Source organism: Ictidomys tridecemlineatus, chromosome 15, assembly GCF_052094955.1.
Source record: "Ictidomys tridecemlineatus isolate mIctTri1 chromosome 15, mIctTri1.hap1, whole genome shotgun sequence".
Classification (NCBI taxonomy): Eukaryota; Metazoa; Chordata; class Mammalia; order Rodentia; family Sciuridae; genus Ictidomys; species Ictidomys tridecemlineatus.
In genome coordinates this window covers 17930008-17950007 of record NC_135491.1, presented here as the reverse complement: position 1 = coordinate 17950007, position 20000 = coordinate 17930008, and the positions used below count along the sequence as shown (strand labels likewise).

General features: G+C 36.1%; 1 protein-coding gene across 1 annotated transcript in view; it reads left to right on the top strand.

Moving 5' to 3' along the window:
- The window catches only part of Znf30 (zinc finger protein 30), a 109264-nt gene extending 104634 nt beyond the window's left edge, over positions 1 to 4630 (top strand). The window contains 2 exon segments of the mRNA XM_078033099.1: positions 1186 to 3472; positions 3474 to 4630. Of these exon segments, the coding sequence (XP_077889225.1) occupies positions 1425 to 3472; positions 3474 to 3666 (2241 nt within the window). The 5' untranslated portion in view covers positions 1186 to 1424 and the 3' untranslated portion in view covers positions 3667 to 4630.
- Positions 4631 to 20000: the final 15370 nt, after the last annotated feature.

Sequence of the window (20000 nt, the reverse complement as noted above, 5' to 3'; positions counted from 1 at the left end):
GGTATCAGTCATAGCTGCTATCATTTGGTACTCAGGGGTCTCTTCCAGGCTCACTGGTTGTTGGCAGAATTTATTTCCTTGTGGCCCCTTCCACCTTTATTTAAGCCAAGAGCTAGTAAGGCTTCTCCTTTTTACACTTTAAATATTTCTTACTTCCCCTTCTGCTGAATCTTTCTGAGCCTCTGTTGTCCTCAGCTAGGAGAAAACTCTAACAAATGTTAAGAGTTTAAGTATCCTTAAATCAACCGATTAGTAGCCTTATTTATAGACCTTTTACCAGGTGGCACAATATATTCATGGGCATGATGAGCAGACAAAGATCATGAGGACCAAAATATTCTTTACTACAGAGGTGTTTGGGAAAAATAAATTAAAATCATAACAGAAAAATCTTAAGTATAGAATCAGAAACTAGTAGGAAGTCAAGAAATGAAGTTTTGGATTAAAAAAGAAAGACATGGACATCCTTAGACAAGGCCAGCAGTTTTTTAGTATTCCTGGTAAAGTGACATTTTACCTATGTAGGATGAGAAAGATCCAGTTGGCAAACAACACATGCCAAAGAATTTTGGGGAGATGGTGCTACCTGCTCATAGAACCAAAAGATGAAAAAATTTGTGTTCACATTCTAGGTGCTGAAAGGGGGATGTGAAGTAAATAGGGAACAAAGGGAGCTGTGGCTTCATAGGAGGCCTGACATGTAAACAGGGACTATATTATTTATAAAAAGGCATATGGGTTTAATCTAAATGTAGGAAGAAACTATGAGAGGATGAAATATGGGTTATAAAAGTTTCATCTGTGTCAGAAACATTTGTTAGAAATGTTAAAAACATCAGTGCCCAAGAACTTCTCTGTATATCCTGATTCAGGGCTCTAGATAGTGCTTGAACATTAGTTTAGTTTTGTTTTTTTAACAAGCCCTTTGAAGATTTTGATCTATACCTAAATATCAGACATGAAACATTTCACTAATCACTAATCTTACTATGAACTCCCATTAACTCTGCATTTTTTTCTTTTTGAATTTTATAGTAATTATTATCTAAGCTATTTATTTATTTTTTATTTTTTTAAGCTGTTTATTTCTAGTTTATTTTTTTCAATTTTTATTTTCTCTTTCATAGAAATTATTTTTTCTTATTTGGAAAAAGAAACTTTTTTGTTTTTTAAAATTTCTTTCAGATTTGCAGTTGGAAAAGGAAATAGTCAGCCTTGAAGAAATTCCCCCTTATGAAAATTGTACATCTTTTGCTCTACATCAAAGAGTTCTTAGTAGAGAGCAACCATGTGAATGTCAAGAATATGGGAAGACTTTCTGTCAAGGCTCAAAGACTGTTCCACACAAGAAAATACATTCTAGTGAAAACCCCTACAAATGTAAAGAATGTGGGAAGAGCTTTAGTAGTGGACATCAACTCACTATGCATCAGAGATTGCACGTTGGTGAGAAATCCTATGAACGTAAGGAATGTGAGAAGAGCTTTAGTCCTTTTTCATACCTTATTCAACATCAAAAAACTCACATTGTTGAGAAACCCTATGAATGTAAGGAATGTGGGAAGACTTTCATTAGGGAATCAGCCTTTGTTAAACATGGGAGAAGTCACACTACTGAGAAAACTCATGAATGTAAGGAATGCAGAAGGACTTTTAACAGTAGCCATCAATTTATTGTACATCAGCGTATCCATATTGGTAAGAAACTGCATGAATGTAGGGCATGTGGAAAGGCTTTTTATAGTGGCTCATATCTTATTCAACATCAAAGAATCCATAATGGTGAGAAACCCTATGAATGTGAGAAATGTGGGAAAGTTTTTACAGCATATGGAAAACTTATTAGGCATCAGAATATTCATACTGGTGAAAAACCTTTCGTATGTAAGGAGTGTGGAAAGGCCTTTAGGCTTAATTCTTTTCTTAATGCACATCAGCGAATTCATGCAGCCGTAAAACCCTATAAGTGTAAGGAATGTGGGAAAACGTTTAGTCTTGCCTCATATCTTGTTCAACATGAAAGACTTCATACTGGTGAGAAGCCCTATGAGTGTAAGGAATGTGGGAAGGCCTTTACTACCTTTTCATACCTTGTTCAACATCAGCGAATTCATACTGGTGAAAAACCTTATGAATGTAAAGAATGTGGGAAGGCCTTTGCTACTAGCTCATCCCTTGTTCAGCATCAGCGAATTCATACTGGTGAAAAACCCTATGAATGTAAGGAATGTGGAAAGGCCTTTACTGTGTATGGACAACTTACTCGACATCAAAGTACTCATACTGGTGAGAAACCCTTTGAATGTAAGGAGTGTGGAAAGGCCTTTAGGCTTAGTTCTTTTCTTAATGCACATCAGCGAATTCATGCAGCAGTAAAGCCCTATGAGTGTAAGGAATGTGGGAAAGCCTTTAGTCGTGCCTCATATCTTATTCAACATGAAAGACTTCATACTGGTGAGAAGCCCTATGAGTGTAAGGAATGTGGGAAGGCATTTAGTTCTAGCTCATACCTCATTAAACATCAAAGAATTCATACTGGTGAGAAACCCTATGAATGTAACAGATGTGGGAAAACCTTTACTGCTTATGCTCAACTTGTTGGACATCAGAGTGTTCATACTGGTGAGAAACCCTTTGAATGTAAGGAATGTGGGAAGGCCTTTAGGCTTAGCTCTTTTCTTAATGCACATCAGCGATTTCATGCAGGGGTAAAGCCCTATGAGTGTAAGGAATGTGGGAAAGCCTTTAGTCGTGCCTCATATCTTGTTCAACATCAAAGAATTCATACTGGTGAGAAACCTTATGAGTGTAAGGAATGTGGCAAGGCCTATAGTACTGGCTCATACCTTGTTCAGCATCAGAGAATTCATGCTGTTGAAAAACCCTTTAAATGTAATGAATGTGGCAAGGTCTTGATTAGTCACCATCAACTTACTGTACATCAAAGGGTTCATACTGGTGAGAAACCCTATGAATGTAAGGAATGTGGCAAGGCCTTTAGAGTGCATGTACATCTTACACAGCATCAGAAAATTCATATTGATATGAAGCCCTATGAATGTAAGGAATGTGGAAAGACTTTTAGTCGGGCCTCGTACCTCATACAACATGAGAGAACTCATACTGGTGAGAAGCCCTTTGAGTGTAAGGAATGTGGGAAGGCCTTTAGTACCTTTTCATACCTTGTTCAACATCAGCGAATTCATACTGGTGAAAAACCTTATGAATGTAAAGAATGTGGAAAGGCCTTTGCTACTAGCTCATCCCTTGTTAAACATAAGAGAATTCATACTGGTGAAAAACCCTATGAATGCAGAGAATGTGGAAAGGCCTTTGCTGTGTATGGACACCTTACTCGACATCAAAGTGTTCATACTGGTGAGAAACCCTTTGAATGTAAGGAGTGTGGAAAGGCCTTTAGACTGAATTCATTTCTTACTGAACATCACAGGATACATACTGGTGAGAAGCCCTTTCAATGTAAAAAATGTGGGAAGGCCTTTAGGCATAGTTCAGCCCTTAAAGCACATCAGAGAAAGCATATGGATGTACAACCCTAAGAATTTCAGAAATATGGGTATATTTTTCTTTCTTTTTTCTTTTCTTTTTTTTTTTTTTTTTTTTTTTTGGTACTGGGAATTGAACTCGGGGACCCTCCATCACTGAGCTACATCCTCAGCCCTATTTTGCATTTTACTTAGAGATAGGGTCTCACTGAATTGCTAAGCACCTTGATATTGCTGAGGCTGGCTTTGAACTCACAATCCTCCTACCTCAGCCTCCTGAGCTGCTGGGATTACAGGTGTATGCTACTATACCTATTGGAAGTCTTTTTTATATGTGGTTCAATAATTGTTCAGTATACTGGTAAGAAACTTTTGAAGTAAAGAATGTTGGTAGACCTTTTGAAAATATTCTCATCTTTCTTAACAGATGCTCCTTGACTTGCAATGAGATTATGTCCCAATAAACAGATAGAAAACACATTTAATGTAGTATAACTAATCTACCAAACACCATAGTTTAGCCAAACATACTTTAACCTTTTTCAGAACAATTATATTAATTTGTAGGAAAATCATCTAACACAAAGCCTATGTCATAATAAAATGTTGAATATATCAGTAATTTATTGAAAAAAATCAAAATTTGAAGTACAGTTTCTAATGAATACATATCACTTTCACATCATCCAAAAGTCAAAAGATTGTTAAGTCAAACCATCATTAAGTCAGGGACCCTCTGTTTTAGAGAATTCATAATGTAATTCAGAAAATAGGAAAGCTTCCATTTGTCTTTCTTGTGTTTACAGTATCAGAATTGGTGGACAATTGAGGAAAGGTGGGAAACATTAATACTTAGTTCTCACAGCTTGGATATTCTGAAATTTTGTATGCTGTATTCTAATATAATTGAATGAACAAGAATACGTGAATAAAACCTCCCTGTAACTCTGAAGCCATTGTTGAACTTTAGGTAATTCATCTTGGTTTTTAAAAACTATTTCATGTAATACAGTGAAAGCCTTTAGCAACATGTTAACTATCATCATTCCACAGGCCTGTTGATACTTATCACCTCAAGGCATTGTTTTAAAGTGTTGATAATAAAGCCTACGTTCTTGTAAAAACCTGTGCTCAATAATAGTTTTGTTTGGTTGGTTGGGTGGGTGGTTTTTTTTGTTTTTTTTGTTTGTTTGTTTGTTTGTTTTTTTGTACCTGGGGTTGAACTCGGGGAAGCTTAACCACTGAGCCACATCCACCGCCCTCCACTGAGCCACATCTACTGCCCTTTTATTTTTTATTTTGGGACAGGGTCTGGCTAAGTTGCTTGGAGCCTTGATAACTTGCTGAAGTTGCTTAGAATTTTCAATCCTCACTGGGATTATAGGCATGTTCCACTGAACCTGGTTCTTTTGATTTTTTTTTTTAATAAATAAAGTGAAAATTTGAGAGTTAACCCCTAAAGATATAATTAATTGATAAATGCCTCTGTATCCACTCATCCATTTTAGATAAATCTTTCCAGATAAAACAGAACAGTAGAGGTGATTCATGTAGAGATCATTTCATAAGGTGAGTTACAATTCTTGAAAGATCCACTGTTACAATGTGTTGACACTAGCCTATGATCCACATTATTTGTCTAAAATTCAAGGTAAATTAGAAATCAATAATAGAGTAGCAAATATAAGTAATCCACTTGAAATTTTTCTTTTAAGACTTATGATGAAAACTTTCAACATGGAGAAAAGCAGAAACAATAGTAAAATTGCTGTCATTGTTAATAACATGCTGTCTTATTTATTTTATCTGTCACTGTATCTCTTGTACAGTCATTTCTACATTTGAGAAAACATCAGCTGTCACCCCTAAATATTAGTCTATTACTTTTGAGCCCCATCATTTTACACAATTTTGAATTTTTATGGAAGAGTTTAAGGAAATTGTAAAATGCCTTACATTCTGCATTTGATTGTTTATACTGTCATTTAACTTGTTCTTTTTTATCCCCTTTTTACATACATATATTATAAAGATTTCATTGGGTTCTAAAGAATATTTCCAAGCTGATACTGCCTATATGTAGAAACATGTAATACAGACTTTCAATAGTTAGTCAAACTTAAAACTTGGGATGCATTGTTGGAGTCTATTATAAGGCTCCCTTATACAGTGAATAATCTGAATGGTGATATTTTTGTATCTCTATTTGTATAGTTATTATAAAGAGAAAATCAAATTTTGAAATTCTTGTCTATTTAGAAAACAGCAACATGAGATGTCTATGCATCAGAAACATTTTAATTTTTATTGTATTTACTTACTTATTTTGAGATGAAGTCTTGCTATGTTGCCAAGGCTGCCCTTGAACTCCAGGGCTTAAGTGTTCTACCTGTCTAAGCCTCACAGGTAGCTGGAATACTAGGCACAGGCCTCCATACCTGGCAGTATTATAATTTGAGGCCAAAGCTATAAAATTGAAATATTTATTTATATATAATAGTTTTAATACCAACAGTTTAATACCAATAGTTTAATACCAAGAGGAAACCTCTTCATTCTTCACCAATGTAATAATTGCCAGAGTATATGTAATTACTAAAGCTATTAAAAGAAGAAATAATCATATTCAGTTGTTCTGGGGCTGGTTTTTGAAAAGAATTACCTTTCTCATTGAGTCACTCTGTTGCAAATCAACAGACCACAAGCTTGATTTAATTATTTCTCAATGTATACTCTTCAATACCATTGGCTGTGGTCTGAACATTCTTATATTGAAATCCTATCCCTACAAAGATGGTTTTAGGAGGTGAGGCCTTGAGAATTTATTGGTCCTGGCAGTAGAGCCCTCATGAGTGGATTACTTCCTCAAAAAGAGGCCAAGAGAGGGGCTAGGGTTGTGGCTCAGCAGCTTGCCTAGCATATGCAAGACACTGGGTTCAATCCCCAGCATCACATAAAAATAAATAGAATAAAGGTATTGTGTCCAACTACAACTTAAAAAAATATTTTTTCTAAAAAAAGAGGCCAAGAGAGACCCCACCACCACTCTTTCTGCCATGTGAAGTTAAAGTGAGAAGACAGTTTATGAAAAAAACAGGCCCTTATCAGGCATCAAATCTGCTGGCACCTTGATCTTGAAGTCTCCAGCCTCCTGAACAGGAGAAGTGAATTGTCTATCAGCCACCAAGTCTATAGTATTTTGTTATAGTAATCCAAGTGGACTAAGATACCACTGTGCCATGGGTTTTTTTTTTTTGCTTCAATATCAAAGAATATTGATTATGACAATTCAAAATTATTTGACTGTTGTAGGTCCTTTTCACTTGCATATTTTTAAATCAACATCAGTTTCTATGGAGAGGAAAAAGCTGCTGGGATTATAAAGTGGATTGCATTGAATCTATTAGTTAATATGGAGATAATTCACATTTTAACACTATTAAGTCCACCACCCACAGCATGTATTTCTCCTTTTATTCAGATTTCTAATTTCAGCAATATTTTGTAATAATCAGAGTCAGATCCTCTATATATTTTGTGAAATTTATCCCTAATTAAGTAATAATTCTGTCATGGCAAGTACTCTTGGTAAACAATTAGAAAAAGATCTAAACTACTGTAGGAATAATTTTTTGCATCTTAATTTTCCTATTACCTAATTAAATTCCTTTGAGTTCCAGTAGCTTTTTGTAGATTTCTTAGGATTTCTATACACAAAATTAAGACATTTCTTTCTATCCAGTCTCAATATTCAACTCATACTGTGTTTTCTATTTCCACGTTGAAAGTGTAAGAGTGGACATCCTTGGCTTTTGTCTAAGGATTGAAAAGATTTGTACTGACATGCTCAAATTATCACAACTCATGTCAGTAGAAATCCTTTAAGCTGACTACTGTGTGTTTTATAAAATATATTAATTTTTTGCTTTTTGGACAAAGCTGTCCCAAGATCATCTTGCAATTCCCCTGCACCATTGCTGGAAATAATAATTTCTCTAAGAAATCTCAATTAAATTTGTAGGGAGTGATATAAAAGATGAAACATTGTGGACTGAATGTTTGTGTTCCAAAAAAAAATGCATACATTAAAGCCAAGATCAACAATAGTATGATATTTGGAGGTGAGGGAAATAATTAGGTTAGATGAGTCATGAGGGTAAAGCCCCCATAATGAGATTAGAGTCCTTACAAGAAAAAGAAGAGTGATCTATTCCTCCCTCTCAACCCCTCATCCCCCACCAAAGAAAGACCTGTGAGCACACAGTGAGAAGGCAGTCATCTACAAGCCAGGAAATGTGCTCTTACCCAGAACTCAACACACTAGCATCCTGAACTCAGACTTTTTCAGCCTCCAGAACTATGAAAAATAAATGTCTGTTGTTTAAGACACCCAATCTTTGGTATTTTGTGATAGCAGCCTGAGCTGATTAAAGACAGATCTTGTTACTACAAATGGGTTCTGTTACACAACTATCTAAAAAATATGGAAGTGGTTGTGGAACTAAGAGAAAGGAATTTTGAGGTGCATGTTAGACACATGCCAAGCTAGGAGAAGCCAAGATTGCTGTAAAAGGACTTACAAAGATGATTCTGGTTAGGGCTCAGGAAAAAAAAAAAAGTTGTACAGAAAGTTTCCAGCTCTGGGGCTGGGGATGTGGCTCAAGCGGTAGGGCGCTCGCCTGGCATGCGTGCGGCCCGGGTTCGATCCTCAGCACCACATACAAAACAAAGATGTTGTGCCTGCCAAAAACTAAAAAATAAATATTAAAAAATTCTCTCTCACTCTCTCTCTCTCTGTCTCTCACTCTCTCTTAAAAAAAAAAAAAAAGAAAGTTTCCAGCTCCTTTAAGAATATATAAATAACCATGAACAGAATTTTGAAAAAAAAAAAAAGATGGTAAAGGCCATTCTGATGAGGTTTCTGAAGGAAATGTGGAAAATGTGTTAGACAATGGAGAAAAGGCTATCCATGGTATAAAGCAGCAAAGAATTTAGCTAAATTTTGTTCATATTGTAGTGTTTTGTAGGAAGTAAAATTGGATATTTAGCTTAGGAGATTTCTAAGCATAGTCATAAAGAAGTGGCTTGGGTCCTATTGATGACTTATAGTGAAATATAAGAAAGATGAAATGAATTGAAGAATTATTTGTTCAACAAAATAAACAATAACAAAAAATAAACTAAAAGATTTTTTATGTGTCACAAAATGAGAAAGTGTGTTTGGAAGAAAAATCCAAGGGTATGGCAAGGTACCATTGGTAAGATTAGTGTGGGTGTGAACCAGCAACCTAATCAGCTCTCAGCAAAAACTCTGTCAGTTTGAACTGAAGGGGACAGAGACAGGAAAATATGAAGAAGGCTGTTGACTTCTTAGATATCAAAGGACTGAATTACAGAGCTATTTTCAGGGGTGCCAACACCTCAGTTTCAACAGACCACACTGCAGCTGCTGAGAGCCCAGGGAATGGAGCAGTCTGGAGTCTTGAGGGCACAACCTCCAACTAGCAGTGTCTTTGGGTAAACCAATACTCAGGATGCAACTGTACCTGAAAGGCTCACAGCATCACAAATAGTGGAGCATTGAATAAAAAAGGATTATTTCTAAAATTTACCATGTTGTCTTATTTGCTTTGATAGGTTTTAGAGTTGGTTGGGTTTCGCCTCCTCTTTCTTCATTGCAATTTCTACTTTTGGACTGGATTGTCTATTCTACCATTGTGTTTTGGAAGAACATAGCTTGTCAGATTTCCTGGGTTCATAAGTAGAATGGAATTTTGCCTCTGGTTAAATCATACTTCAAGTCTCACCCATATGTGATTTAGATTATATTTAGATGAGATTTTGAACTTTAGGATTAAGAGTCAATGCTGGAGCCGGGCACAGATTACACACTTGTAGGATTACACACTTGTAATCCAAGTGACTCAGGAGGCTGAGGCAGGAGGATTGCGAGTTTAAAGCCAGCCTCAGCACTTTAGCGAGATGCTAAGCAATTCAGTGAGACTCTTTCTCTAAATAAAAATATGAAAAATATGGCTGGGGATGTGTCCCAGTGGTTGAGTGCCCCTGAGTTCAATCCCCAGTACCCAAAAGAAAAAAAAAAAACTCAATGCTAGAATGAGTTAAGATCTTTGGGGGTAATATGGAATGAATTTATTTTGCATGTGAGAGGGATATGAATTTGAGGGTGACTAGGGGGAAAATGTTATGGACTGAAATTTATGCCCCCCAAAATTCATAGGTGGAAGCTCTGATTACCAGTGAGATGTTATTTCAAGGTAAAGCTTTAGGTCATTGATTAAGTTTAGATGAAGTCAAGAGTGTGGAGCCCTCATGATAGATAAGATTAGTGCCCTTAAAAGAAGATGTGGTGGGGCTGAGGGTGTAGCTCAGTGGTAGAGTGCTTACTTAGCACATGTGAAGCAGTGGGTTCGTTCCTCAGCACCATATAAAAATAAATAAATAAAGATATTGGGTCCATCTAAAAACAAAACAAAAAAAGCTGGTTTTCTCTCTCCCTTCCATGTGTTCCATGTGGATGCATCAAGGTGAGGCCCTGTGAACACACAGGAGAAAGCAGACTAGAAGGAAAGCTGTCATCAAGAGCCCAGCCACACAGGCAACCTCATTTCAGACTTCCAGCATCCAGAACTGTGGATGAAATAAAATGTCCACTGCTTAAACCCCAGTCTATGGTGCTTTGCTATAGCAACTTGAGCTAAGATAAAAGCAAAACCCTGGATGCTCTGCTCACTACATTTTAGGTGATGTTTCTTAACCAATTCAGTTCATAGTGATAAAAACATTTTAACCAAATTTATTTATTTTACATAGAGAAAGTGTCCATTTAAAAAATAATAATCATTAGGTTTAGCTTTGGCTTTGTATTTTTTTTTTCCTTCTTGGACTAAATGTCTTCATTTCCAGTTAACAAAGTTCCTGTCTACTTTTTAAAAAATATTCTTTTAGTTATACATGGACACAATATCTTTATGTTGTTTATTTATTTTCATATGGTGCTGAGGATGGAACCCAGTGCCTCACACGTGTGAGGCAAGCACTCTGCCACTGAGCCACAGCCACAGCCCCTTTCCACTTGTTGTTATAATGGAAACACAATATTTTCAGAACAACATTACTAAGGTTACTATAAAAATGAAAGTGCTCAGTACTTTTAACTTAAATATTTAGAAATAATTAACATGTCTGATGCCATATTTAAAAATATATAGAAAGTTATGTTTTAGCCACCCCTACAAGACAGGATGGACCCCCCACACACACACACACCTAAACTTTAGTTCATATATGGAGACTGATGAACACACACACACACACACACACACACACACACACACACACATGTGAAAGGGTTGTTATACATAGTGAGGTCCCTGGGGTCAGGCTTGGGTTTTTATTGTGGTTAAGATGTGGGATCACTTTCTTACCAGCTTGACTGGATGTGAGGTACAAGAAGAAGAAAGAGATGAGACTTAAAAGCTATGAGCAAACATCAAAAAGTGGAGTCAGACTCTTCATTACAATTCACCCCTGAAGTTTGGTTGATGACCTGAAACATGCCATGTTTTGTTTAACTGAATTTGACTTGTTAACAACAGCCATTATAGCACGCTATGAGACCTGAAGCCTGAAGCCTGCTAGGAAGGTGGGCTTTCCACTGAGAGTCTCATGCAAGTGCCCAGCAGGCGCATTTAGAGAAGTGAGAAGAGTACTTGGTCATTGTCAATAATGTCTGGGATTCTGAAAGGGACAAGTGCCTCACTGAGGCCTGGTAAGATATTCCCAGCGTTCTTTATCCCAAAGGGGAAACTCTTTGGACAATGGCCTAAGAGTCTGTAAAAATTTCTAGCCTGAAGCCAAGTATAACCTTGACATTAGGGAGACCAGGGAGAGGAGAGCATGCTGATTGCAGATCACCTTTGTGCCACCATCTACCTCATTCTCGTTAGTTACCCAATGCTAGCTGAAGTCCACACTGGCAACTGCTATTTCCTCCAAATTAATTTCTTAAGTTGCTTGTGGCTGCACATCAGCACAGAATACTTCAGCAGTACTGGGCCATCCATTTCTCCCCAAGGTTCTCCCTGTGCATACCATGAGCAAACCTGCAGAAATGATAAATGCCAAACCCACGGGACACTTGGCAAGTGAAGAATAAAAGGATACTTACAAAGTATTTTCCAAATAAAACCATGATTTTAAAATAATTAAAAACCTCAGCAAACTAGATAGAAATAGAAGGGAAATTTCTCAACTTGATAAAGAATAACTACTGAAAAAAATGAACAAGCAACTTCAATCATAATGATGAAACATTGAAATCTTTCCACCTAAAATCAGAAACAAAAAGTGGATTTCTGATGACACCACTCTTGCTGTAACTTGAATTCTAGCCACTACTACAAGACAGGAAATGTAAACAGATTAGAATGGAAGAAATAAAACTATCATTGTTTTCAGGTGGCAAGATGATCTATGTATTAATTGATATGTTTGCTAAGGCTGTCATGACATTATTCCACAGACTGGGTTGCTTAAGCAATGTAAAAATATTTTCTTTCTATTCTGTAGGCTGGAAGACCAAGATTTAGGTGTGGGTAGTTTTGATTCATCCTAAGGCCTGTCTTGTGGAATTACAGATGGCCACCTTCTTGCTGTGTCCTCCTATGATCTTTTCTTGGTGTGCACACATCTCTGTGTGCTTCTCTCCAAACAAGACGTCTCTATCCAATAAAACTATCCTTCAAAAGTGATGAAGAAATTAATGCATTTCCACTTGAGGGAGTTCATCATCAATAGACCTGTTCTACAAGAAATGCTGAAGGAAGCCCTTCAGGTTAAAATGAAAGGACACTAGACAGTAACTCAAAACTATGTGAAAACATAAAGATAACTGGCATAGGTTCATACACAGGAAACTTTAAAAGCTTGTGTTATTGTAGCTCCACTTTTTCTATACTATTTAAGAGAATGATATATTTTAAAAAATATTAATCTAGGTTTTTGGACATAAAATGCAAAAAAAAAAGATTTTGTAACATCAATAACTGAAGGTGTTAGGAATGGAGTTTCATAAGAACAGAGTTTTCTATGTTATCAAATAAGGTGGTATAAGTTCAACTTAAAGTATTATGACTCTAGGATATTAAGTGTAATCCCAAAGAAAGTGGTCATAAAATATATAAAAAAGAAAATTAAAATGTTTCACATTTTAAAAATCAAACATAAAAGAAGCTTGTAATGCATAAAATAAAGAACAAAAAACATCAAAAACAAGTAGCAGAATGACAGAAGTAAGTCTTCCTTGTTCATAGTTACTTTAAATATAGCACAGAGATTGGTAGACTGGTTTACAAAACAATACAAACAATTGAAAAATCCCACGATCCAATGGTATGCTGTCTGTGGAAGACTCAGATTCAAAGGTTCAGATAAGTTGAAAGTGAAAGGATGGGAAGACATTCCATGTAAATAGTAACCAAAAGAGGATAGGGGTGGCTATGCAGGTATTAAACAAAGTATACTTAAGAAAACAATAAACAAAAGGCATTATATATTTAGATTCAATATAACAAGAACACATGTAAACATTTACACACTGCTGTGGTTTGGATAAAGTTTAAATGTGTCTCTCAAGGTTCACACACTGGAGGCTTGGTTGCTATTGTGATGGTGTTGAGGTGGTAGAACCTCTAAGAGGCAAGCAGGACCTAGTGGGAGATGGTGAGGTCATGGCGGTACTGGCCTAAGAAGGGTTCATGCTGGTCTCAAAGAGTGGAAGAGTTTTCACAAAAATTAATTGTTGTGAAGCAAGTTCATGGGTCTCCACTGTCTCTTACTTTCTGTCTTGTCATGTGATCTCTCCCTCACATGTGCTCCCATGATGACATCCACCATGTATGATGCAGCCAAAAGGCCCTTGCAAGAATCAAGAAGATGCTCTTGAATCTCCAGAATTTTAATCTCTTTTCTTAAGACAGCAGCCAGACTCAGGTATTCTGTTGTAGCAACACCAAATGGAATAAGACATACCAGGTGTGGGGAGGAAGTTCTGGGGTACAGCTCTTGCCTAGCATGCATAAAGCTGTGGGTTCAATTCCCAGCACCACAAAAAGAAGTAAAAATAATTTTAAAAATAAAGTATTTCTCAAAAAGAAAAGATAGAAGATTAGAATTATTAAAATTAGAAATGAAAGTGGAGATGTTACTAATGATTCTACATAATAGGCTATGAAAATATATGAAGCAAAATTGGACAGAATTGAAAGAAGAGATAGAGAGTTCTATAATGCTAGTTGAAAGACTTCAAATACCCTGCTCTCAATAATAGATAGAACTGTACACAAGATCAATGAAGAAAAAGGGACATAGCAAATATAAAAAATCAGTTAGATCTAACAGAAATATACAGAACACTATCCAACAGTAACATAATACATATCCTTTTCAAGTATTCATGGGACATCCTCCATGTTAGATCATATATTAGGCCATAAATAAAGATTCAGTGTATTTTAAAAGAGATATCAATATAAAGTATCTCCTCTGACCACAAAAAGACGAAGTCAGATTGTCAACAGCAAAATAAAAAAAATGGACAACTCACAAATTTATGGAAATGAAAGATCACACTCTTAAACATTCAATATATTAAAGAAGAAATCATAAAGGAAGTTATAAAATACTTAGAGATTAAAATACAATATGCCCAAACTATGGAATATAGCAAAAGCAGTGCAAATGGGGAAATTTATAGGAATAAAGCTTACATTAAAAAAGAGGCACAATCTCAAATTTATAAAAATCAAACTTTACAACTTAGGAAACTAGTAAGATAAGTACAAACTAAACCTAAAACTAAAAGATGGAAGAAAACGATAAGATTAGAACAGAGATAACTAGAGAATGGAAAAATGATAGAAAATAGCAACAGAACCAAAAGTTGAATGTTCAAAGAGATTTTAAAACTTGACAAAACTTGACACTTAAGCTAGATTAATTTTAAAAAAGATAGGCCTGGGGATGTAGCTCTGGGGTAGAGCTCTTGTCTAGCATGCACAAGGCCCTGGGTTCAATTCCCAGTACCACAAAAAGAAGTAAAAATAATTTTAAAAATAAAGTCTATTTCTCAAGAAGAAAAGATAGAAGATTCAAATTATTAACATTAGAAATGAAAGTGAAGATATTATTATTGATTCTACAGAAATAAAAACATGACAATAGAGCACTATGAACACCTGTACCCTAACAAATTGGATAACTTAGACATATGGAAAAATTCCTAGAAACAGAAAACTTACCAAGACTGAGTCATGAAAAAATAGAAAATCTGAATAGACCAATAAGTAGTAAAGAGAGTGAATTTAAAAAAAAAAAACATATACCCCCCACCCCCAAAATCCCTGAACCTGAAAATTTAACCAATGCATTCTACTATTTAAAGAATTAACACCAATATTTCTCAAACTTTTCAAAAAATTGTAAAAATAGGAAACACTTCTGAACTCATACTATGAGGCTAGCATTGCCCTGATACCAAACACCAAAACCACTACAAGAAAACTGCCAACCAATATCCCTTATGAACAATGATGCAAAAAAACCAGGAAACCAATTCCTCCCCTGTCTAGATGGAATTTACTTCTTAAATGCAAGCATGTCTGACATGAAAATTTATCAATGTAATACACTAGTATCAACAGAATAAAGGGACAAAAACACCAACTCATATGATGCTCATAAAACATTTGACAAAATTCAATACCATTCCATGGTTTTAAAAAACATGGAATAAATTAAAAATAGAGGAAATTACCTCAACATAAGCCAATTATGAAAATTCACAGCTGAAATCATACTCAATGAAATACTTAGAGCCTTTTGATCAGTAACAAGGATGCTCCCTTTCTTTATTTCAACACAGAACTATAAGTTCTAGTCACAGCAAGTAGGAAAAAAAATGAAAGTAAAAAGAAATATAAAGGCACTAAAACTGGAAAGGAAAAAATAAAACTGTTTGCAAATGATATTTTCTTATATGGAGAATATGTTAAAGCAACACACACACACGTTAGAACTAACAAATTCAGCAAAGTAGCAGGATAAAAAAAAATCAATGCATAAAAATGGGTGCTGCTACTCAACACTAATAATAAAAAAAATCCAAAAAGAAAATTATGGAAACAGTTTCATTTATAATAGCATCAAAGATATGATATTTAGGAAGTAAGCTAGAATTCTTTCAGTCTTAAAAAAAAAAAAAGAGATTCTGGGCTGGGGCTCAGTGTTAGTGCTCTTGCCTGGCATGTGTGAGGCAATGGATTAGATTCTCAGCACCACATATAAATAAATAAAGTTCTATCAACAACTTAAAAATATTAAAGGACTGGGATTGTGGCTCATTGGTAGAGCGCTCGCCTAGCAGTGGTGGGGCCCAGGTTCGATCCTCAGCACCACATAAAAATAATGTGTTATGTCCATCTACACCAAAAAAAAATGTTTTTTAAAAGGAATTTACTTAAAAAATTTTAAAAAAGAAGAAATTCTGACACACGTGACAGCACTGATGAACCTTGAAGACATTATACCAAGGGAAATAAGCTAGCCACAGAAACAAATGCTTATGATCCTACTTATATGAGGTATTGAGAGTGGTCAAATTCACCCAAAGAGGAAGTATAATGGTGGTTTCCAGGACCTGGGATGGGGAGGAAGTGGTGAAGGCGCTCCCCCTCCCACTGTCTTGAGAGGGTCACAGTGAGGATAAGTGCTGGCAAAGCCACTCTCCCACTGTCTTGACAAGGTCACAGTGAGGATGAATGCTGGCAAACCGAAACCATGAGACCCTTTTTTATGTAATTGGGACTTTTCATTTTCATGCTCATGTTCCTGACAGGAGGCATGAGTATGTTAAATGCTAAACCAAATTAAATTTCAGGTGGCTTGAACATAACAGGTAATTCATGCCTTGAAGGCTGTTCTACTACCCCTCAATATGACAAGGACAAAACTGATAATGGACAACAATCATTCTCTGAAAGGTCACAAGAATTTTAAGCATCACATTGATTATATCAACTAAGAATCCAAGCCCATGTTTCTGGCCTCTTAGAAAGCCTAATCATTAGGCTTAATGCACAAAGCCCACCATATGTAGTTTTATTTTTGATTAAGGAAAAGTTATGTTATACACTTAGGAAAGTTAAGACATATGAAAACATATTCTCCTCTTTTCTATAAACCCTCTTTTACTTCACATAGGGACTTATGATGAGCATAGCTAATGTTGGTGGTAAGTGGACTGATGTTTATAATTTGCCTTTTACTGAGAGAGATATAAGAACTAGTGCACCTTGGGGCTGGGATTGTGTCTCAGTGGTAGAGCGCTTGCCTAGCATGGGAGGGACCCAGGTTTGATCCTCAGCACCACATAAAAATAAAGACATTGTGTTGTGTCCATCTACACCTAAAAAATAAATATTAAAAAAAGAACTAGTGCACCTTGACTAAGAAACAAAGAAACTCTTTGAGAAAGCAGCTCAACCAGTTTTATGAGAATAAATGTAGGAATTAATTAAAGCAACTTTGTAAGACATCTTTTTAGAATAATGATAGAAATATTATTTTGTTTATATTCTTGGGTTTAGAATTCTTAAGTTTTTAGCTGTATGGCTTTCTGATATGCTTTAAGAATGGTTTATAGAATTTAAGAATATTTTGTAGACTTTAGGATATTTTAAGTATAAGATTTAAGGGGATTTCTTTAGATGGGAATTTTAGATTAAAAATAAGGTGCAAGTATACTTTAAACTTAAAAGTTAATGATAAGTGAGGAGACTTAGAGTCTGGTTACATAGTTTGGCATTAGTTAATAAGAAAATAGCATATCGTGGGGAAAAATGGTACATCTTCAGAAAAATCTGAAAAATGTAAATTAGTGATGCATTTTATTAATGATTCTGTACCCTTTTTTTTAAAAGAGAGAGTGAGAGAGAGAGAGAGAGAGAGAGAGAGAGAGAATTTTTTTAATATTTATTTTTTAGCTTTCGGCAGACACAACATCTTTGTTTGTATGTGGTGCTGAGGATTGAACCCGGGCCGTACACATGCCAGGTGAGCGCGCCACTGCTCGAGCCACATCCCCAGCCCAATTCTGTACCCTTAATAAATGATAACTAAATGCCACATCCTGGAAAAAATGTAAATTGATGTTACATTTTTCTATATCCCTAATGATGGTTAAGAAAATGTCACACTTGGCAAAGTTTTTGAAATTGTATAATCAATGATGCATTTTGAATCCATAATGATGAGAAAAATTGCAATAAAAGATGACCCAGAGAAAGCTGTATTAAATTTCTCTCTGGAGATTGCTCCAATGAAACAACCCCTGTTTCCTCCTTTTCATTGATGCCACTCATCCTTCAGGACTCCCTGGACTCCGCTAGGGCAGAACTCCAGCAAGGAAAGACAATGGTAACTATTATTTAGTTGGTGTAGATTTCAATTTTGCAAAATGAAAAAGAATTCTGGAAATGGATGCGAGTAATGGATGAAAAACAATATAAATATACTTAATACCACTGAACTGTACACTTAAAATGATTAAAGTGCCAAATTTTTTTGCTATGTACTTTAAAACTTCTAATAAATCAAAAAAAATTGTGGTGTAGTCATCCAACAGTGCTCTGCTCAGCAGTAAAAGGAATGAACTAGACATAGCCACAACCCAGAGATTCTTAAAATAATTATGCTTTCACATATAGTCATTCTCTCCTGTTGAAATCTAAAACAACTTAGTCAACATAATTGTTTTTAAAAAAGATAATTGTGCTCAGTATAAAAGAAATCAGACTAAAAAAGAGTAGAATATTTTATGATTCCAGTTATATGCAATTCGAGAAAACAAATCTATAGTGAAAAAAGAAGGTAAATCAATGGCTTTCCTAGTACTGCAAGAAGGGATAATAAAGGGGTATGAGGTAGCTCTATGGGTGATGGATATGTATGGGAGGCCATCCTCACACGTGATTGGAGTTACCTCCCTGGCTGGTGTCCAGAGGTTTCCCCACCCTCCTCAGGTCCGAGGGCTTGTCCGTGTGGAGACGTGTCTGGCCACTACCCCGAAGACCCAATTGTCACCCCTGACCTTGGGACACTGCCCCCCTTAATCTTCATTGGATGGGATTTTCCCCAGAATTTTTTGTTCCCCAATAAAAGTCCACTCCCTGGCGTGTTCTGTCTCACTAGCCTCTTCAGTAAACCTCACTACCAAATAGGTGGCTGGAGGCTGGAGCTAGGAGGAGCTGTCCTGGAGTTGGTTAAAAGGTAATTAGAGTCTTGTCTCTTTAATTCAAAACTCCTTAGAGATTTCTCACGTTTCGAACCTTCATTCATGAAGCTGGTGCTGGTCGCGGGCTAAAGATATGTTTAATATCATAATTATGATAATGTATTTATCATAATTATGATATTAAATATCATAACATCATATGATACATGAGTAATGTATTTCAAAATTTATCAAATGTGTGCAGGTATAGTCAATTATTGTGTGACAATTATATTTTAACAAGACATTAAAAGAATTTGTTGCACCCATTTTAGAAAACTAGTAGATTTAGTAACCTTTATATTAACTCTGCCATCTCTCTCCTTATGCCTTGGCAAGCAAAGAATGTGACATCCATGGAGAACAGGATCCTTTCTCTTAGTAGAAAGGCCAGCAATGGCCTTGAGATGCATTGTGCATACAGCCTACAGTATGTTTAGATTATTTGCTCTCGCAGCAAACTTATTTGTAGGACAGACATGGTAAGATTCTGAGAATTTCAGCAAACCCTGAATTCTGCACAGCCACATTCAAAGGAAGCTTGTGGATGCACTTTTAGTGTAGATCCATTCCTGCTGGTTTGTGATAATCTCACCTATGCCCTATAATCATGCTCCATGTTTCTGTACAAATTATGGGTCCACCTGGGCTTGGAACATCTTGGTAAAGAGAGACATTTGTAAGCAGATGCTGAACCTCAGGTACCAGTTAAATAGCAACTGCTTAATACTGCTAGGGGAAAAGGGATACATTAGCTCCTGAAAGCTTCCACCTTATCTAGCATCCATAGGAAATCTCCCCTGTGCAGATTATTGGGTGAACGAGGTTCAGCATCTGTCTGATAGCTCCTCATAGAGCCTACTCTCAGAGCTTCTCTCTGGTGTGTTGTTGTGTTGAACAAAGAGGGACACCTCCTCTAAGTATGAACTGCTCCTAGATGCCTTAGAGGTCGTCACAACTGCCCCCTCCTTAGTATCCTAAGGTCATATTATGAAAATTCATAGCATTCAGACTGCAAAAATGGGCTCACCAAGCCACATGATCTTTCCTTAATACCCCTGGTGGGGGGGGGGGCAATGCACAAGGCCAGATCTGGGCTGAGTTGTTCTTTACCATCAAAATGTCCCTTCTGAGGCAGTAAA